The 16,382-nt window shown below is 38.8% G+C and overlaps 1 protein-coding gene across 3 annotated transcripts in view; it reads right to left on the bottom strand.

Annotated features, from left to right (window-relative positions):
• Positions 1-14,472, bottom strand: part of LOC118823393 (BTB/POZ domain-containing protein 7-like) — a 39,320-nt gene extending 24,848 nt beyond the window's left edge. For 2 of the 3 annotated variants that reach the window (XM_036592955.1, XM_036592957.1), the window contains exons 1-2: positions 14,138-14,472; positions 1,686-1,938 (exon numbers count right to left, since the gene is read on the bottom strand). In XM_036592955.1, the coding sequence (XP_036448848.1) occupies positions 1,686-1,767 (82 nt within the window). In that variant the 5' untranslated portion in view covers positions 1,768-1,938; positions 14,138-14,472. The remainder of the gene's footprint in view (positions 1-1,685; positions 1,939-14,137) is intronic. The other variant, XM_036592956.1, reaches the window with a different exon arrangement.
• Between the last annotated feature and the right edge of the window lie 1,910 nt (positions 14,473-16,382).

The following is a 16,382-nucleotide window of genomic DNA, read 5'->3' as shown; positions in this document are numbered from 1 at the left end:
ATTCTATAAGCACCGACATATCCACTGTCTCTCCACAACATGCTCAGACGTGCATATAGTGCATCATGATAATAGAAATTATCATGATAATGATAAAATATGATTATATTGCCCACCTTCATCGCATATGCTTTTCTGAGCATATCACAGGTATCACTAATACTTAAAGAACATAATAAGGGCTAATTGGTTTTAGTTTGGTACAGCGTGTAAAGCATTTATTAATCATTGTATTCATAATTTGTGACAGTATTTATTAGTACTACTGGTACTTCTTGTCTGTTCTAACTTATAAAATTTCAAATATTGGGATACATATCATGTATCATAAAAAAGTCTTAAAAGTATTGTGATATTGTTTTCTATATCGCCTATCCCTAAATTAACTTAAAGAACAAAACTACAAAGCTTATATATAGTTATATTACACGCTCCTAAGTTAAGCTTTCAGTAAAAAGAAAAAACACAATTGAAGATTCTACTGAAAAATAACTCAATTAGTTCTGAAAGATCATAGAGACCTGGGGAATTACAGATGAGTGACAGCTTTGTAAATCGTCTCCAGCCACCCATGCTTAGAAACACGTCAAGGAAGAATGATTCTTTTCCCCAAAATCAGCAGCCATTCAGACTGCAGAGACACATTCTCCAGGACTGAACTGACCTGATAACTAGCTGCTCCCAAAAAAACCCAGTGTTCATGCAGGCTTCAGCAGCCCATTATCCCACTCCTTCTCCCTAATGGTTCCGGTGACACTCTGTTAATCACAGTCTCCAGCCCCATTTCACTGGTAATTGAACTGCACTTTCCACAGGGGGGGATTAAAAATCATTACAGAAATGCCAGCGAATGTCACAGGCCAGGGTTAATCATCGATTAGTGCTATGGATTCTGCTGTCAAATATCTTGGTTAGGATGTTTCATCTGAGGACATCCCACAGGTAAGTAGGTCTCCAAGTTTGGAGAGGACATTTTTGAGATGAATGACATCTCTGAAAAGTGAAAGATGCACTGATGCCAATTCTAATCAGATAAAGAAACTGTAATGATGGCAAGGCAACAATCGTTGCACACTCATGTTAAATGCTCACTTACAATAAAACAATAAATAACAAAAAACTTATTGTCAAATGCTCAAATGTTGTTTGACATGCAACGGTTGAACGGCACGATGAATGGTTGAATAAAGCCATAAAAAAATCCTGAATTTGATCTATACAACTTTCTGAAATGTAGCAGCTCATTAGTATGCCAGTATTGTGCAACTGTACTACACAGTGACAAAAAGCACAGCCCATCCATGTCCAAGGGTTCTATACACATGACCAGGAAGAAAAAAAGAAAAACCCTCAGTAGTGGCCGACGTGTGGTTTTGTGGGTGCATTCCTGCTTTCTTGACCAGACTGGCACTGAAACAAATCTGTCTCATTTCTCCTTTAGATTTTGGCTGTTTATTCACTAATCAAAGCTGCCCTGCAACGTCACATGATGCAGTTTAATCAGTGAGTGAAGTTCTGCGACAGCGTAAACTGTTCACGGAAACAGTCTCTAAACTATATAAAGAAATATACATTTTACTGCTCTTGCAATTAGACAAGCATTGATCAGTATCCACACAACAACAGATTAAAAACACTTTCCTACAGACTGGTACAAACACCAGTTTTTCCATTTAAGTACTTACCAATGAAGGTCTGCTGTGTCTGTGCATTTCCACCAAAGCGAGGGGAGCATGAGTGCGGGTAGCTGGAAGCATTGGCTCCCATCTTCTTCCTCCCTCTTCCTGGTCACGTCTTCACTTCCACCTGCAGGGCCGCCCTTGTCTTTTCGTCATTACGGCCCAGCGAGGAGCTCCCTTCCTCAGCTGCCTACTCTGTCCACTACTACCTGTGTAGGACTCTGGGTGCTGGAAGCCAAGGACCAAACAGCCATGCCTCCTACAGAAAGAGGGTGGAGAGAACTCAGAGTCACTGTTTCGAAATAATCACATTGCTGATTGGTTAGTAAGATAAGGTAAGATTAAGGGAGGCCCAATCATTATGGTTACTGAATAACTACTTCACCCTGATGTCAACGTGACTGTTCAAGAAGGAAGGTAAGATGGCTCTGAATTAACAGTAGACAAATTATTCACCAGGAATCAATTGCTAACTGACTTCAATGGACAGATAACTGACTGACTTTGAATGATTGGGTTTTTTTTAGTTAAGAATAGTACTTGCTGCCTAGATACACAGCACAAAAAAGAGCCTGGATGCAGTGTCTTGAAGAAAATTATGTCTACTAAATGGAACATATGCCTGAATGTAAATTTATTCACTAAGCCACATCTTACTATATTATATATTGGAGTGCTTCACTGGTTCAGAGGTAAATTTTGGTAATCTGCTTTAGCCCATGGCGGTGATGATGGCTTTTCTTGCACTGACTGACTTTTGACAAACTTCTGAAGACCTCACTAAAAACTGTTTTGCTCATTCTGTGGAAATAAGTGTTTTGTGTTTCTGCAAACTGACTCCTGCATGGAGAGAAAGCACCTACTGAGGCAGGTGAAACCATGCTGAATCAAATCAGACCGAGAGCCATGTGTGGGCCTTTGCAGTCCTAGATTGTTGGCACGACTGGGGAGAGCTATGAAATAGCAAAGTTTTTATGACAACTGGCCACGATTGAGATTTGTTAACAGCTTGTAAAACTGAATAAAATAGTCCAAACTCAACAAAGGTTGTTTATTACAACCAAAGTCACAAATCTGACATAGACTTTTTTGTTTATTTTATTTAAAAAGAAATTTAGGAAGGTATTGGTAAATGAGGCTCAATGTTTTAGCAAAGATGAAAGTTGACCAGTGACCAGGATCGGGATAGATGGTAGAAAAAGAAAGATCCCTAAAGCCAGTCCTCTATGTAAGGCCTGGTTCTCAAAGCTATTATACAGCAATTGTATTAGTGTCCAATGTAAATACCCATATTTGAAACTGAAAAATGCCTGAGTGCAATTCCAAAAATGCCACAATCGACAAGCTTTTCATATAAAACTTCATTGAATAACCTGTACTCTTAATTGCATTGTTCATATTGAGGTGGAAAAGCTGGCTTAGTAAAAAGGGGACAACTAGAATGAGTTTTCACTGTGGTAAAGTTTGTGGAACATTATTCAAAAGAAAACTGTAAAACAAGCTGTTTCAAGTTGCATCTCTTTGAGTGTAAATTCTGTTCAGAACATGTTTCCATAATGTTACTACCTAGACACGTGAATAAAGCAAGTGCAGTCAGTGACATTAAGCTGTAAAAGTTTATTTCTCTGCCATGTGGAGTAAGCGCAAACAATGTGTTTAGCCATCTACTGAGTGATAGTGTGCGCGCATCGGAAAATCCAACTAAAATCTTCCAGAAGAGACATTTCATTTATAAGATTCAGCGTTATTATGTATCTGACTACCTCTCCAACAGTATGCAAGAGAATGGCCAAGGCAAAGATATGTAAATGATTATGGAAACTGGAGTGATGAAAACAAGTAATTTGATAAATGTAATGATAAACAAACGTGAATTAGAGAAATGCAGACACAATTTGTTCATGTTCATGGGATTAAAGAAAAAAGACATTTGTTTTATAATTTATTTTGTTTGTGCATGCTTAATTATGAATTCTGCCATTTTAGCACCCCCCCCCACACTCCAGGCTAACACATGCTTACTCTGTCACATGTGCAGCCAATTACTCTGAGATGCTGTTTACAATGCATTCATTATGAAATGATTTACTTCACTTGTTAGATGACTCACATTTATATTTTACAGCTTCATGCTTTAATTTTTGCTTTCAGCTCCTATATATATATATTTGTATTTAGCCTTATTTTTCAGACTATGCATATTAAGCCTATATTTCTAGCAGGGACAGAGCACCTCTATTTTTTCATGACAAATACATAACACTGATACTGTTGTACAGTTCTAGATGTATGAGCCTCTTGGTCCAGACTGAACTGTGTGTGTCTATGTATACAGTACTGTGCAAAAGCTACAGACTCATTTTTTTAATTTCAAGTCAAAATGTCAATTATTTAATTATTAATTTTTCAGGAGATATTTCAGAGGAGATTTGCTATAACACCCACTTGCACAAGGAAGGAGAAAGTCAAAGGAAAATGAATGAAACAACACAAGTTTCCAAAAAGAATTTGGGACCCTTAACAACCGTGCAAGACTTGGTAGATCACTAAAACTGTCACCGCCAAATAAATGGTACATTCATCTTTGACAGACAGGAGAAAATTAAGTTCCACTTTTGCTTCAGATCTGAAAAAATCCACTGGTGTTTCTGTCCATCCTTCCACTGTGAGAAGACAACTGAACACCATGGGTCTGAAAGGATATGTAGCTGTCAAGTAGCTGTTACTGAAAAAGAAACTACAAGTCAAACAAGTCAGCTACTGGTGTTCTCAGAACAATGGACTGTCCACCCCAGAGACACTGAATGTGTTTGGGATTACTCAGATAGTGAGGGGAAAAAAAGAAACCTAAGACTGAACTTTGGAGGAGTGGAAAAATATCCTGAAAAGAATGGAAGCTGTAATAAATGTAAAGGGTGGGCACTCAAAACAATGAAAAATGCTGTATTATATGTAGTTGTTGGAAGTTTCTGTTTAATTTCCTGTTAAATGTGTTTTCTGCTTTTTATGACACTGAAAAATTATTACAGTGGAAGTAATAAAAAGAAAATTATAATAAAAAAATGAGACTGTTCCAGTCTACACAGATAATGCCCAAACTTCAAACCAACAAAAAACCTTCCTAAGCTCTTGTTAACCAAACTCAAAAGTCTAAAATTAAAACACACACACACATACACACACACACACACGTGCTCCCTCTTCCAGCTTTGCGACACACTGCAAGGCAGGCAGTGTGTTTTGAGTGTTGTGGGAGGTCTGGTTTAGCTCAGGCTGATATTTATGTTAGTTCCTCCTTCTCATGCAATAAACACGTGTGTGCGTGTGTGTGTGTATGTGCGGGTGCAGTGATGGATCTGCTCAGTTGCACAGCCCCTCAAAGGCTCAGTGGAGAGAAACACAAGCTTTTACCCACTGCTCAATCTCTGCTCTGCACTAATCCTCCACCTAAATCACTTCTGCTCTCAACTCAACACACACACCATGGCCTACATACTGCAACGTATAAAACGCACACACACACACACACACACACACACACACACACACACACACACACTACAAAGACATAAGGATCCATAAGGATTTCTAGAAAATTTTCCTAAGAAATGACGCAGTTTTACAGGCTGAGGGGTGCAAATCTTTGACCTCACAGCACGTACCGTTCTTTAGAAAATGAATCAGTTTATTGGGAAATTCCAAGTGTCATCTTCGATTTTACTATTCGGGTGCAATTCAGAATCATTTATAAAAATACACTGAATTCACAAATGAGATTGGGGAACTGTTACCCACTGATGCCGTGTGACGAAAGCCACGTGCTCACTGCCGCACTAACAAACATCTCAAGATAAGAGTCTCAAATGTCTTAGCGATAAAAAGCTCTCTCTTCTTCTCTTACATTTCTAAAAGACTGAAGTCTGATGGAAAACAGAGATGTGTTGTCAGTGTTTTTTCTTTTTGGTTATTTATGCCTGTAACTAAAATTTTATCATAAAGTTTCTGGGCTCACCAAAAAAAAACCACAATGACTTAAGCTAGCAGTGAAGGAGGCTCTGCTCATACAACGAAGAGTTACTGACTCTGACTTGTATAAGCAATTTATAATCTCTGTAAATGCTTAGTATCAAGAGGTATAGCATTCAAAATACCGAATTCAAAATACCCCACTACACGTTTGATACCTCTTGAACATCCCGACATCCTGCTTGATATGCAGAATACAGCAAAACAACAGAAAAAGAAAGGAAATTCCTTGCTAGCACACCAACACCAACAGAAGTTGTAAACACCAATGCCAAAGTGCAAAGTATAAATAAAAAAATAATACAATTAATTGCCTTTGATGACCAAACGTTCTCTGTTTTTGAGGACATTGGATTTTGTAGCACATACATACTGCAATATCTTTATTAAAACATATTTTATGTGAGAGCTTTTGTTTGTCAGCTTTTTCAGTTTCAGATACTGTGCTAAACTAAATGCAATTAAACAGGCCTAATTATGCTCTCTTTGTAGCGAAACATGCAGTTGGTCAGTGTTTGAAGCAGTGCTTTAAGTATTAATATTCATGATATACACAAAGTATACGGTGAGAAATTGAAATAATGTATCATGATAAGTATAATCATATTGCTCACCCTTATACCAGTATTGTAACAAGCTTTAGAAACAGCAGCCAGGTCAGAGAGGAGGGCTCAGTGTGTATGGCGTGATGGCCGCTGACTCTGGATAATGTAAGAGTAATGAGAGCGGACACAGCCAGGCCGCAGTCTGAGCCTTGTCTAGGTGTGACCCCACGGCCCCTTTACTCCCTGACAAGCCTCTCTGTAACCACATGCAACTACACCTTAAAAAATTCAGACATGTAAACGTGGCTAAACCACAAAGAAAGATAAGGCCAACAGGCCACTCAGTACACATATTCTTGGTGAAGGTGAAGAAGTAACCAACACCTCATTTTCATCAGAGCAGTCAAATACTAAAACATGGGAGAAGGCAAAGAAGACAAAAAACAGATACTGGCAAAAATACACCAGCGAGCACAAAGCGCACCAATGACACATGGCTTAATCACACCACGCTGTTATTTTCACATTCCAAACATGCAAAATGTTGTCCTTATCAACACAGCAGGACATACAAGGATTTTGACTCATCTCGCTGTGAGTAATTCTGTATGAAGAAACACGAAGAAAAAAAAAGAACATAAAGCTGAAAATAACAACAGTGTCTCAGATTACAAATTGTGAACTCAGTGGTGTAACTAGAGCAGTGATACATTAACCACAGCTACTCAACAATCACAGGAAAAAATGGGCTTCATTAACTTGTGAGAATAAGGAGTGTTACTGACTTGCGTTTAGCCTTCAACCATTCAAATACTACCCTGAGGCTAGTCAGTCAAAGTAAAACGTGTGCCTGAGCTTACATATGGAAACCCCCATAGCATCACAGCTTGCACCAGGTGTTGGAAATCATAACTTTTCATAACACTTTGATTATGAAACGTTTCACTGACTACACAGAAACTAATACCTCCAATGACCTCGGAGATTACAGTGAAAGTTTGTCGAAAAGCCCTCTTAGCCCAAATGGCTTACTCAATCGGCCAAGACATGTTTGGTCTGAAGTGTATTTCTTTAGTTTTTAGCTACAAGGCTGGTGTAGCTAACAGTGGAGTAATGAAAGCTTATGTACACCACTTAGCAAACTGCATGACAATCATCCTACATTTGCCTCAAACTGCGTTGAGTTTTTAAGCAATCTCAAAAATTGCAGGCTACAGAAATCAAACAACAATAATAATAATAATAATAATAATAATAATAATAATACTACTCACATTCTGCAACCCTGAATCAAAACCAACTTGAATCGTGAGGCACCTAGGGATGTCTGCTTTGACAGACTACATCATACAGTCTCAAAATCATCAACAGAACACTCTTCCAAGTCTATAACTGCTGATGGATGATGTAAGGAAAATTATCATGAGTTAGCTCAAACCTAAATCAGCATGTGGTGTATGGACTGCTGTAAAGAGGAACTCGCAAGGCAGGGATGAGTTAGAGGAGCTTCTCTCATTCCCTTCCTGTGACCTCTGCTGGCAGTCAGTCAGGGCCGCTGAGACGAGCCAGGCCACTGAGCTGTCAGCCAAAACCCCGAAGCAGCTACGTAAGTGCCGGAGTGCGCACACAAACAGCTGGCCCCAGACCAGTTCATGGGCAGCGCCTATGCTTGGCCTGCATGTCAGATGTGGACTGCTGAAGAGGGCTTTGCACTGTGACCCCTGGTCCAAGGACTGAGAGACTGCCACCCCATCTGCTGACAAAAAACAGGAATTCACACCCAGGACGCCACACTACATAAAACAGTGCTCATAGGGGAGTAAAAATGAAGCACTGCGACGCACAGGTCTGCATTGATATTTCTGAAGAACTGAATGCGAGAAGGGATGTGCATTCCGAGTAATCCTGATATTAGTATTTGTAAAAGTTTCAGGGGAATTCCACCGATGTTTTTAAGATTTCTGTGTACAGATGTTGAGATGTAATCGAAGTCATACAGAGTGTTTTGAAGTGAAATGGACCATTGTAGAGATATTTACCAACTCTGAATTCTTTACAATGGCGCCGATAGGACTCAGGACTTGTGTCTACAGCACACTTTAAAATAAATGACCAATGTTCTTTTAATTGTTATATGTAATATTTTAACATTTTGTTCTAGGAACTAGTTTGCTTTACATGTACCTCCCTGCCATCAACAGCTTTTAAAAAGCCAATTTCAAGCCAAAAAAAAAAAATCTAAGACATCTTGCAGGGTACTTGTAACCATTTTTGTAATAACCTTCTGTGAGCTTTTAAAGACATTAAACTCTTCAAATGGTTCCTGGTTCCCACTGTGAACAATTCTGACTGATTTCTCTAGAATGGAGCATTTCTTATTAAACCACTCAAATGACTCATCATCTCATACATCTTAACCATTTAATTATGCAGAAATTTTGAAATATCAGTGGAATCCGGCTTTAATTAACAGACATTTGGTGAATTGCAGGGGGGAAAAAACCCACAAAAACACAGTCTTTGTCAAAATTAAAGGGCCCATGACACAGAAAACAAATTTCCCTTGTTTTTTTTAATTAAGGAATTTGAAGCAGTAGGTAAACACCGTTAAAAGTTTTAAATGTACCGTTCACTATTCAGTCCATATGTTAGTTCCATGGAAACTAAACTGCAAAAACAACACATTTTGAATGTACTGTTCCTGTAACGTCACAAGAACCAACCCATTTACATATATCTGCTTAGTCAGCCCTAGACAGCTTACCGTGCCTTTTCTTACTGAAACTTTAAGGAGTGTTATACCTCAGCGTGCTTTTTGAATGAGGCACAATACAGTGAAGACAATCACAACAAAGCTCACTTCTCTTATATTTGTCTTCAAGGCACAGTAAAACAAAAACAGCCTGCTCAATTCTAAGGGATAAAAAGTGGTTGATTTTTTTTTTTTTATGTTAAAATAAATGACTAATTTTGGTAAATAAAACCACACAAAGCGGACCTCAAAGGGAAATTCTTTCTGCACCTCATAGCGGTATACGGCCAGCGGCGACATGAAGCCATACAAACGTTGCCATGGTTACCACGGTGCCGTTGAAAATGGGAGGTTATCCAAGGATATTTAAGGTGGAAAAAGGCAGGAGGACGCTCTGTACTCTTACTTTGTGTTCTGATATACTGTATTCGTCTGGAATTCAACAACAAGACGTTTGGCATCCGTGGCTCTTGACAGAACGTTCCTCTCACTGCTGCGGTCCATGGAACGCTGGCACTTGCAGTGGCAGAATCTTCCATTGTGGCTCCGTTGAAAATAATGGAACATTCGGTTTACCGTTGTCTGTCTACCGCATATATGTGAACGCAGTATAACTTAGGTGACTGCACTGGTGTAAGCAGGCTAAAAAATTTAGCAGCATGCAGAGAATTACATTTGAAAACAGGTTTTGTTGTTGTTGTTGTTGTTGTTATTTACAAATAGTCAAAGGATAATCTGTATGTTTTCGTATTGGATGAGTAAAAGAGGTTGCCTCTTCAGATGGGCTAATGAGTTGACACTAGGGAAAACTGGGGCTCATCAACTTCTACGAGAGGTCTATTTTGGTAAATAAATATATTTTGTTATTGCTGAACCTAGCTAACATCAGCTAGAGTAGCTAGCCTAGTTGTGCACCACAAATGTTTAGCCAAGTACTCGACTACCTGTGCACACCCTAACTGTAATCAACTATAATAATCTTCAGTAAAGTATGAGCTACATTTTTGGCCAAGATACAATTCACCAATAAAACTTGGCATATGGTTTTTATTGTCTATATTCCACAACTGCATAAACAGTTCCTCACTGAATAGCTCCTTGCATAACTGAATATTTCCATGGTAACACTGAATTGTTTCTTAATAAATCATAATTAAAATGTGTTCATGTTAAGATGAGATTTACACATCTAACGATTTAGCTAAAATGAAAGAATTGCAGTGTTTTACTGAATGATGTTTTCAATTTTCCTTTATAAACTGTCTTGAACACAACTTAATTGACCAGCATTTCACCAAGCGCTTTTATAAATAAGCAGAATAATTGTGGCATCACACAGAGCACCCAGACATCCAACTACTTGATGGAAAGCACAGAAACATATACACCATCCATTGTTGCTTGTGTCAGTATTTTCTTTTTTTCCAGCTGGGACACTGCTGACTCAACAGGTTTAATCGTTTCTGTGCCACAGACTTTCTAATAGGTAACAGTCAACCATACATTTCCCTGAGGTCAAAGCACAACATACAGCAACGTCAACACTTCTTTTCAGATATAACCACTGAACAATGGCAGCCTGTGTATCCCGCAATCAAGTTTAGCCCACACAGCGGCAGACAGCGGAAGCTACAGGAACCAGACCCTGCTGAAGCCAATGGAAGAAAAGAACAGTGAAATATTATTCCTATTCAAAGACAAACCTGGTGCAGTAAATAATGAGTAAACAACAAATAAATTACAAGCCTAAACAAGGAAACAAATAAATTATATGCAATGCCACACAAAACATAACCAGAATTTATTGCTAAAATAAATATTACTATGAAAAAGTCTGCAGAAATAATGGCAAGATAACTGTTTGCACAGTTAACGAATACCCAATGTTGGTCTAGATCTAATTTGCATTAGATTTTCTACAGGAAGTTTCCTGATTTAGTGTTGGCCTACAGTAACTGCCCACAATCTGATCCAAAACAGATAAACGTATTGCATGTGTGATCACCAAATGGAACAAAATTCACATGCTTATAATTCCAAGTGCTCTCAGTGGTGCAAGACACACAATAAACAAACAATGCACATGTGTCTCCAGGGAGCACGCATGGCACAATGAGTGTCTGCATATTAACTACTACTCTGTTCTGTGAATGGCTGAGCAATAACTCTCAAATAGAGCACTGTGACTCATAAAATCACTTCATCAAGTGGAAAGTGAGAGGGAGAATTAGACAAAAATGCAGAATTGAAACATATCTGTTATAACTGGTGTTAAAATACATTTCCAATTGTATATTTAGTATCAATGTCCAGTAGGAGTTTAATAAATGGCAAAATGCATAACTCAATACAGTGATCTCAATTCAATGCATTTTTCGATACAGCAATGAGGACCGAATGAAAGTGTGCCTTTTGTTAATATGCTGTTTTTTTTTTTCATTTTCAGTTTAAAAGAGCATAAAACATTGTAAAAAACACAACATATGAAACAAGTACCGCTTTATAGTATCCTGGTCTAACACTCTAGCAGCAAGCAACTAAGGTGCTAACTACAAGCTAACAAGCTAACAAGCTACTATGATACAACGATACAATGCACATTCTGACCTAAAACTACAGTTTAATATGTTATCTGTTGTTATTTTAAAATCATTTTCATGTTTTTATTCATAGGTGTTCTGTCACGACAGTACCCAGCATGCTTTACACAAATACATCATATAACCACTAGGAATCCTTGTGGTGTCAACCAGGCTGCTAGCTAGCATAGCCACTTATCTGTAGGCTAATAAATACAACCAAGTTAGCAACAGTCTATATTTAATTTATACAGAAAACAGCGATTCCATCTTTATTCAGCACAAAATGGATGCCAGACAAATTTTTACCGTTACAGTCAGAGAAAAGGACCCAAATTATGATACCTAGATAGCCAGCAACCTTGCTAACTTTACTTTTTGGCTTGTTGTCTTCCTCAATGTGTAATATCTGTCATTTAAGTAAAGACAGTTATATGATATTCAATATGCAATATGATATTCGGTTTCCTAGAAGTAATGCCAGTTATCTGGCTCTTCATTCATCAGCTAACAAAAAAGAAAAACAAAAAAAAACAAAGAGCCCACCCCACAAATCCTCCCAAAGCATTTGCAGTTTTTCCAAAAGTTTGGTTCACCTCCAACATACATCAGAAGGAGAGTTTGCTACTCTTTGAACAAAAAAACCCACACTCTAGAGACTACTGCAGCAAAGCTGTAGAATGCAAGCAAATGGGCACATTTTTTTCATTTTGGCTGGAGTGTCTCTTTAAAATCTGAGAAACCCACATGATATGCAACTTGGATACCAACTGATTCTTAATTCCATGCATGCATAAACTGATAAACATAGTAAATAAGCAAACAACATGATAAATATCAGACTGGACTTCTCAGCTACAATCCACCTCTGAATGGCAGAATATATTTTCTCCAGGGATACAGAAGCACTAAAACAGAAGACAATTAACAGGCCAGACATTTGACATTACATCAAAATTATGTAGGCTGTAATTTATACAACCTTCTGCAAGCTCCTCCAAACGCACCCTTTATAAAACCTGATACAGAACAATGCAGAACAGGTTCTCATTTCAATAAAAAAGCCCATGTAACAACCGGCTAATCTGAGACAGCACGCTTACTCGAATTACCTGATCCACAAAGGATGTTTATTCTGACTGCAAAGAGATCAGTGACAATAAAAGTGTGCGTGTGCTTTATTCAAGGTCATGCCTAGCCTCCAAATTGGCACGTTTATGGAAAAAGGCAATCCAGTGAGGGCGTCTGAGTAAGAAGGAGAAAGGGACAGAAGGGACTCCAGTCCCCCCGAAGAATAAGTGTGTCGGGCGTGTTTAAGGGCGAGGGGGTATACAAGCTCCTTTCTCTCAATGGAGCTATTAGTGCAAAGGCTTCTAAGTCAAGACAAGAGCCATCGCCATGAATTACACACATTTGGCTGACTCCTCTGAGGTTTTAAGGCGGCACCACATTTTGGACAGTCATCTCTATTTTTGCACAGATGACCTCTACACCGGCCACCAGTTTGATTACTTCACATTCCATGATGTGGAACAAAAACGTGGTTAAAAGAGATACTATCATCCGCACAATGAGTGATCAGACTTCAGGCAGGATGTTAAGTTCAGGCACACAAACAGAAACAAAGCAAAAGCAAAAGCAGCTGGGTATGGCATTCCCAGCACTTTAGGGACCAAGAAAAGCCAGTGTGACTTGCGGCAATGCCGCCTTCTTCTTTTTCCCCTTTCATTTTAGATGATCTTAAAGAGGAAATGCAGGGAGGGCAGGGGCCGGTGCCACATAACAACAGGTCCCAGCATCCACACACAATGACTGGTTACCTGTTTGTGCAAACAGGATGCACCATGCAATTGTAAGACGTTCACTAGAGCAGACTACTGAGGCGCTACTGTCAAAAGAGTGAGCAGCTCAGGATTATTAAAGGCTAAACGTACAAAAAGAGATATATCAGTACATTGCAAACATACAATGGCGACATAATGCGCGCTGGAGGAGGATTAGCTAGCAAACCCACAGCATGCAGGAGCTGCTGAGAACAGAACAGTGCACAGGATTGCTTTGTTAGCACGAGCACCGTGTTTCTACACCAGGATCGCTGCTGCACGCCTGCCAAGCCTGCATTTCATTTCAATCTTGTTCTTGTTCTTTCTGTCCAGCCAGCCAGCCAGCATGTCGAGGGGGCACATGGACCTCCTCGGACGGACAGGTTCATAAACAAATTGACCAAAAACACACCTATCCTGACGAGACCGAAGTTGGCTTCCTATACGCCAGCTTCTTGTTCGAAACGTCCCGTTCCACCTTAAATATTGCAGCAGTTACATTCTGGAACCCGAAGCTCCATAATGTAGCTGATGTAGCTGCTGCCCCACTTAAGGCGGAACGGGAAAATTCGAACAAGATGCTGGTGAATAAGAAGCTGACTTTAGCTTCGTCCCATCATGAGGGAAGCATGGCGCTGATATTTTATCACTTGATCGTTCAATCTGAAAGCAATAAAACTAAACGAGCGTTTAAAGTTCAGGATCTGGAAAAAGCAGCAGAACCGTGGCTTACCTTTCTTTCTAACCCGGAGTCCTGTTTCTTCCTTCCTGCTGCAGCCTCCCTCCCTGCTTGCCCGCCTGCCTGTGTGTGTGTGTGAAGTTTAGGGATTTCCTTTCAAGAAACACAAAGCCACCTACATTTACAGTTCGAGTCTCCTTGGCGAGCGCGATGTCGACCACAGTATCTCACAGACACTCACATCCCGACTTTTTTGCACTTGTTGGCCGCTCCGAGGTAAAGACATTTCTATGGAAGTTGCATGTTTGCGCTGGTTTCTCTCTCTCGGTGTTGTGGCCTGTGGTGAATGACGTTAGTAGATCTGTTTCAGGACCGACTCACTCCGCCGAGCTCAGATGGGATTTAGGCTTTAATGTGTCCTCTGGCGCCAACCAGCGGCCAGTGGAAGAACTGCACACTCACCTCACGCCTCATTGACAAAATTGAGGAAACACACACACGTGACTTCCGTTTTATATATTTTGAAGTCAATTTCATTTGCACAAAGCCAGAATTAGCTCCACTAAACCTAACTTTAGGCTGTTCATCACATATTTAAAGTTGTTATTTGATTCCCTGCTTCATATTCTCTATAACAAAAAGGCGGCAATAACTTTTCTTCTTAATTAATAAGTACTGCTTTTGTATTATGTCATTAGTGATTTTGAGAACCGTAAATAAATAAATTAAATAAATTTGCTGTGCAGATAAACCCCTAAAGATAGAACCCATAACCAACATTTTTTGTGTGTGATTTTATGTAATTCATCAATACCTGACCATTTTCCAACTCATTTTTATCCCTTAGAAATAACCAGGCTGTCTTTGTCACTGTACCCATAAGATTTCTATATGTAAATGACCTCTGTTCTGATTGGCTGACCTGTTTTGTCACTCATTCAAAAGCAGTCCAGGCTGAAACACTCCCTGTAACTTCAATGCGAGCGGGCCTAAACGACTTTGGGCTGAATAGGTGGGTATATGCAATTTTTTTAGTTTTCATCACATAAACAGTGAATTCAAACACACTGTTTTTCAAGCTTAGTTTATATGGTCTGTATGCACTGGGGAGTGAATGGATACTTGAACAATGTATACATAGTACATCAAACTCCTTTATTTCAGGAAACGTCAGTGTAAATAGATTCAATGTAAAGAGATTTTATTCCAAGCAATTTTGGATAATTTCTGTTGGTTCATTCATCATGAAATGTTCACACAGTATAAAGGAAAACTGTTGTGTTCAGATGATCAAAAAATGGTTTTGCTATGACACTAACAATGTAAGTGTATTCCCTTACATGTTTACCTATAATATACAGAGGATGATTTTCCCGAGCTTTATGTTAATATATATATATATATATATATATATATATATATATATATATATTAAATACTCTTTATCCTTTTTACTGAACAAATTATAGGCTATATTTTGTATGTATATTTTGATAGTAAAATATTACTTTGTCGTCCCACTATATGTCGTCCATATCAAAATATGTACTTTGTGTTACATATGTTTACTTCTCCAGATTTGATCAAATGATCAAAGGCACACACACACACACACACACACACACACACACACAAATAATCTGAATCTAGTTGCAGTACTGCAGTCACTCACATGGAGGCGACTGTAGGCTGCAGTCTTATTCTTTTCACATGGGGAGCATTTGAAGTAGAAGCCCAAGTGAGCAGAAGAAAAGTTTAACACTTACCTTAAACATTTATTATTTACTTGTTTGTTTAATCATTCATTAATTCTCTGTTTTGCTTTGTATTTGCCACATTTTATCATGCACAGCCTACAGAGTTGCTTTATTTATATTTATACAGAAGTGCTTTACAGTGATAAAGTAACATAAAAATAAAAGCAGAAACACACAAAGGAAAATAGCAACAATTTGCAATAAATGCAAGTAAAATTGATTTAAATAAAATTAAGTAAAATAAAATAGAAGAAAACATAAAAGATAAATAAAATGTGAAATTTTATGGGCTGAATGTGGGTCAGAGGTTTGTGCTGGGATGATTTTCAGATGAAGTGGAGATGTATAATCATGTACCATCAGCAGAGATATGAATATTATTTTAATGTTTCCAGATTGCCCTGTGATGGACTGGCGACCTGTCCAGGGTGTATCCTGCCTTCCGCCCAATGACAGCTGGGATAGGCTCCAGCACCCCACCACGACCCAGAAGGATAAGCGGTTTAAATGATGTGTGTGTGTGTTTCCAGATCACATTTCCT

The sequence above is a fragment of the Colossoma macropomum genome, unplaced genomic scaffold (assembly GCF_904425465.1).
Source record: "Colossoma macropomum unplaced genomic scaffold, Colossoma_macropomum, whole genome shotgun sequence".
NCBI classification, from domain to species: Eukaryota; Metazoa; Chordata; class Actinopteri; order Characiformes; family Serrasalmidae; genus Colossoma; species Colossoma macropomum.
Note: the sequence above shows the minus strand (reverse complement) of the source record. Positions and strands in the feature narration are given on the sequence as shown.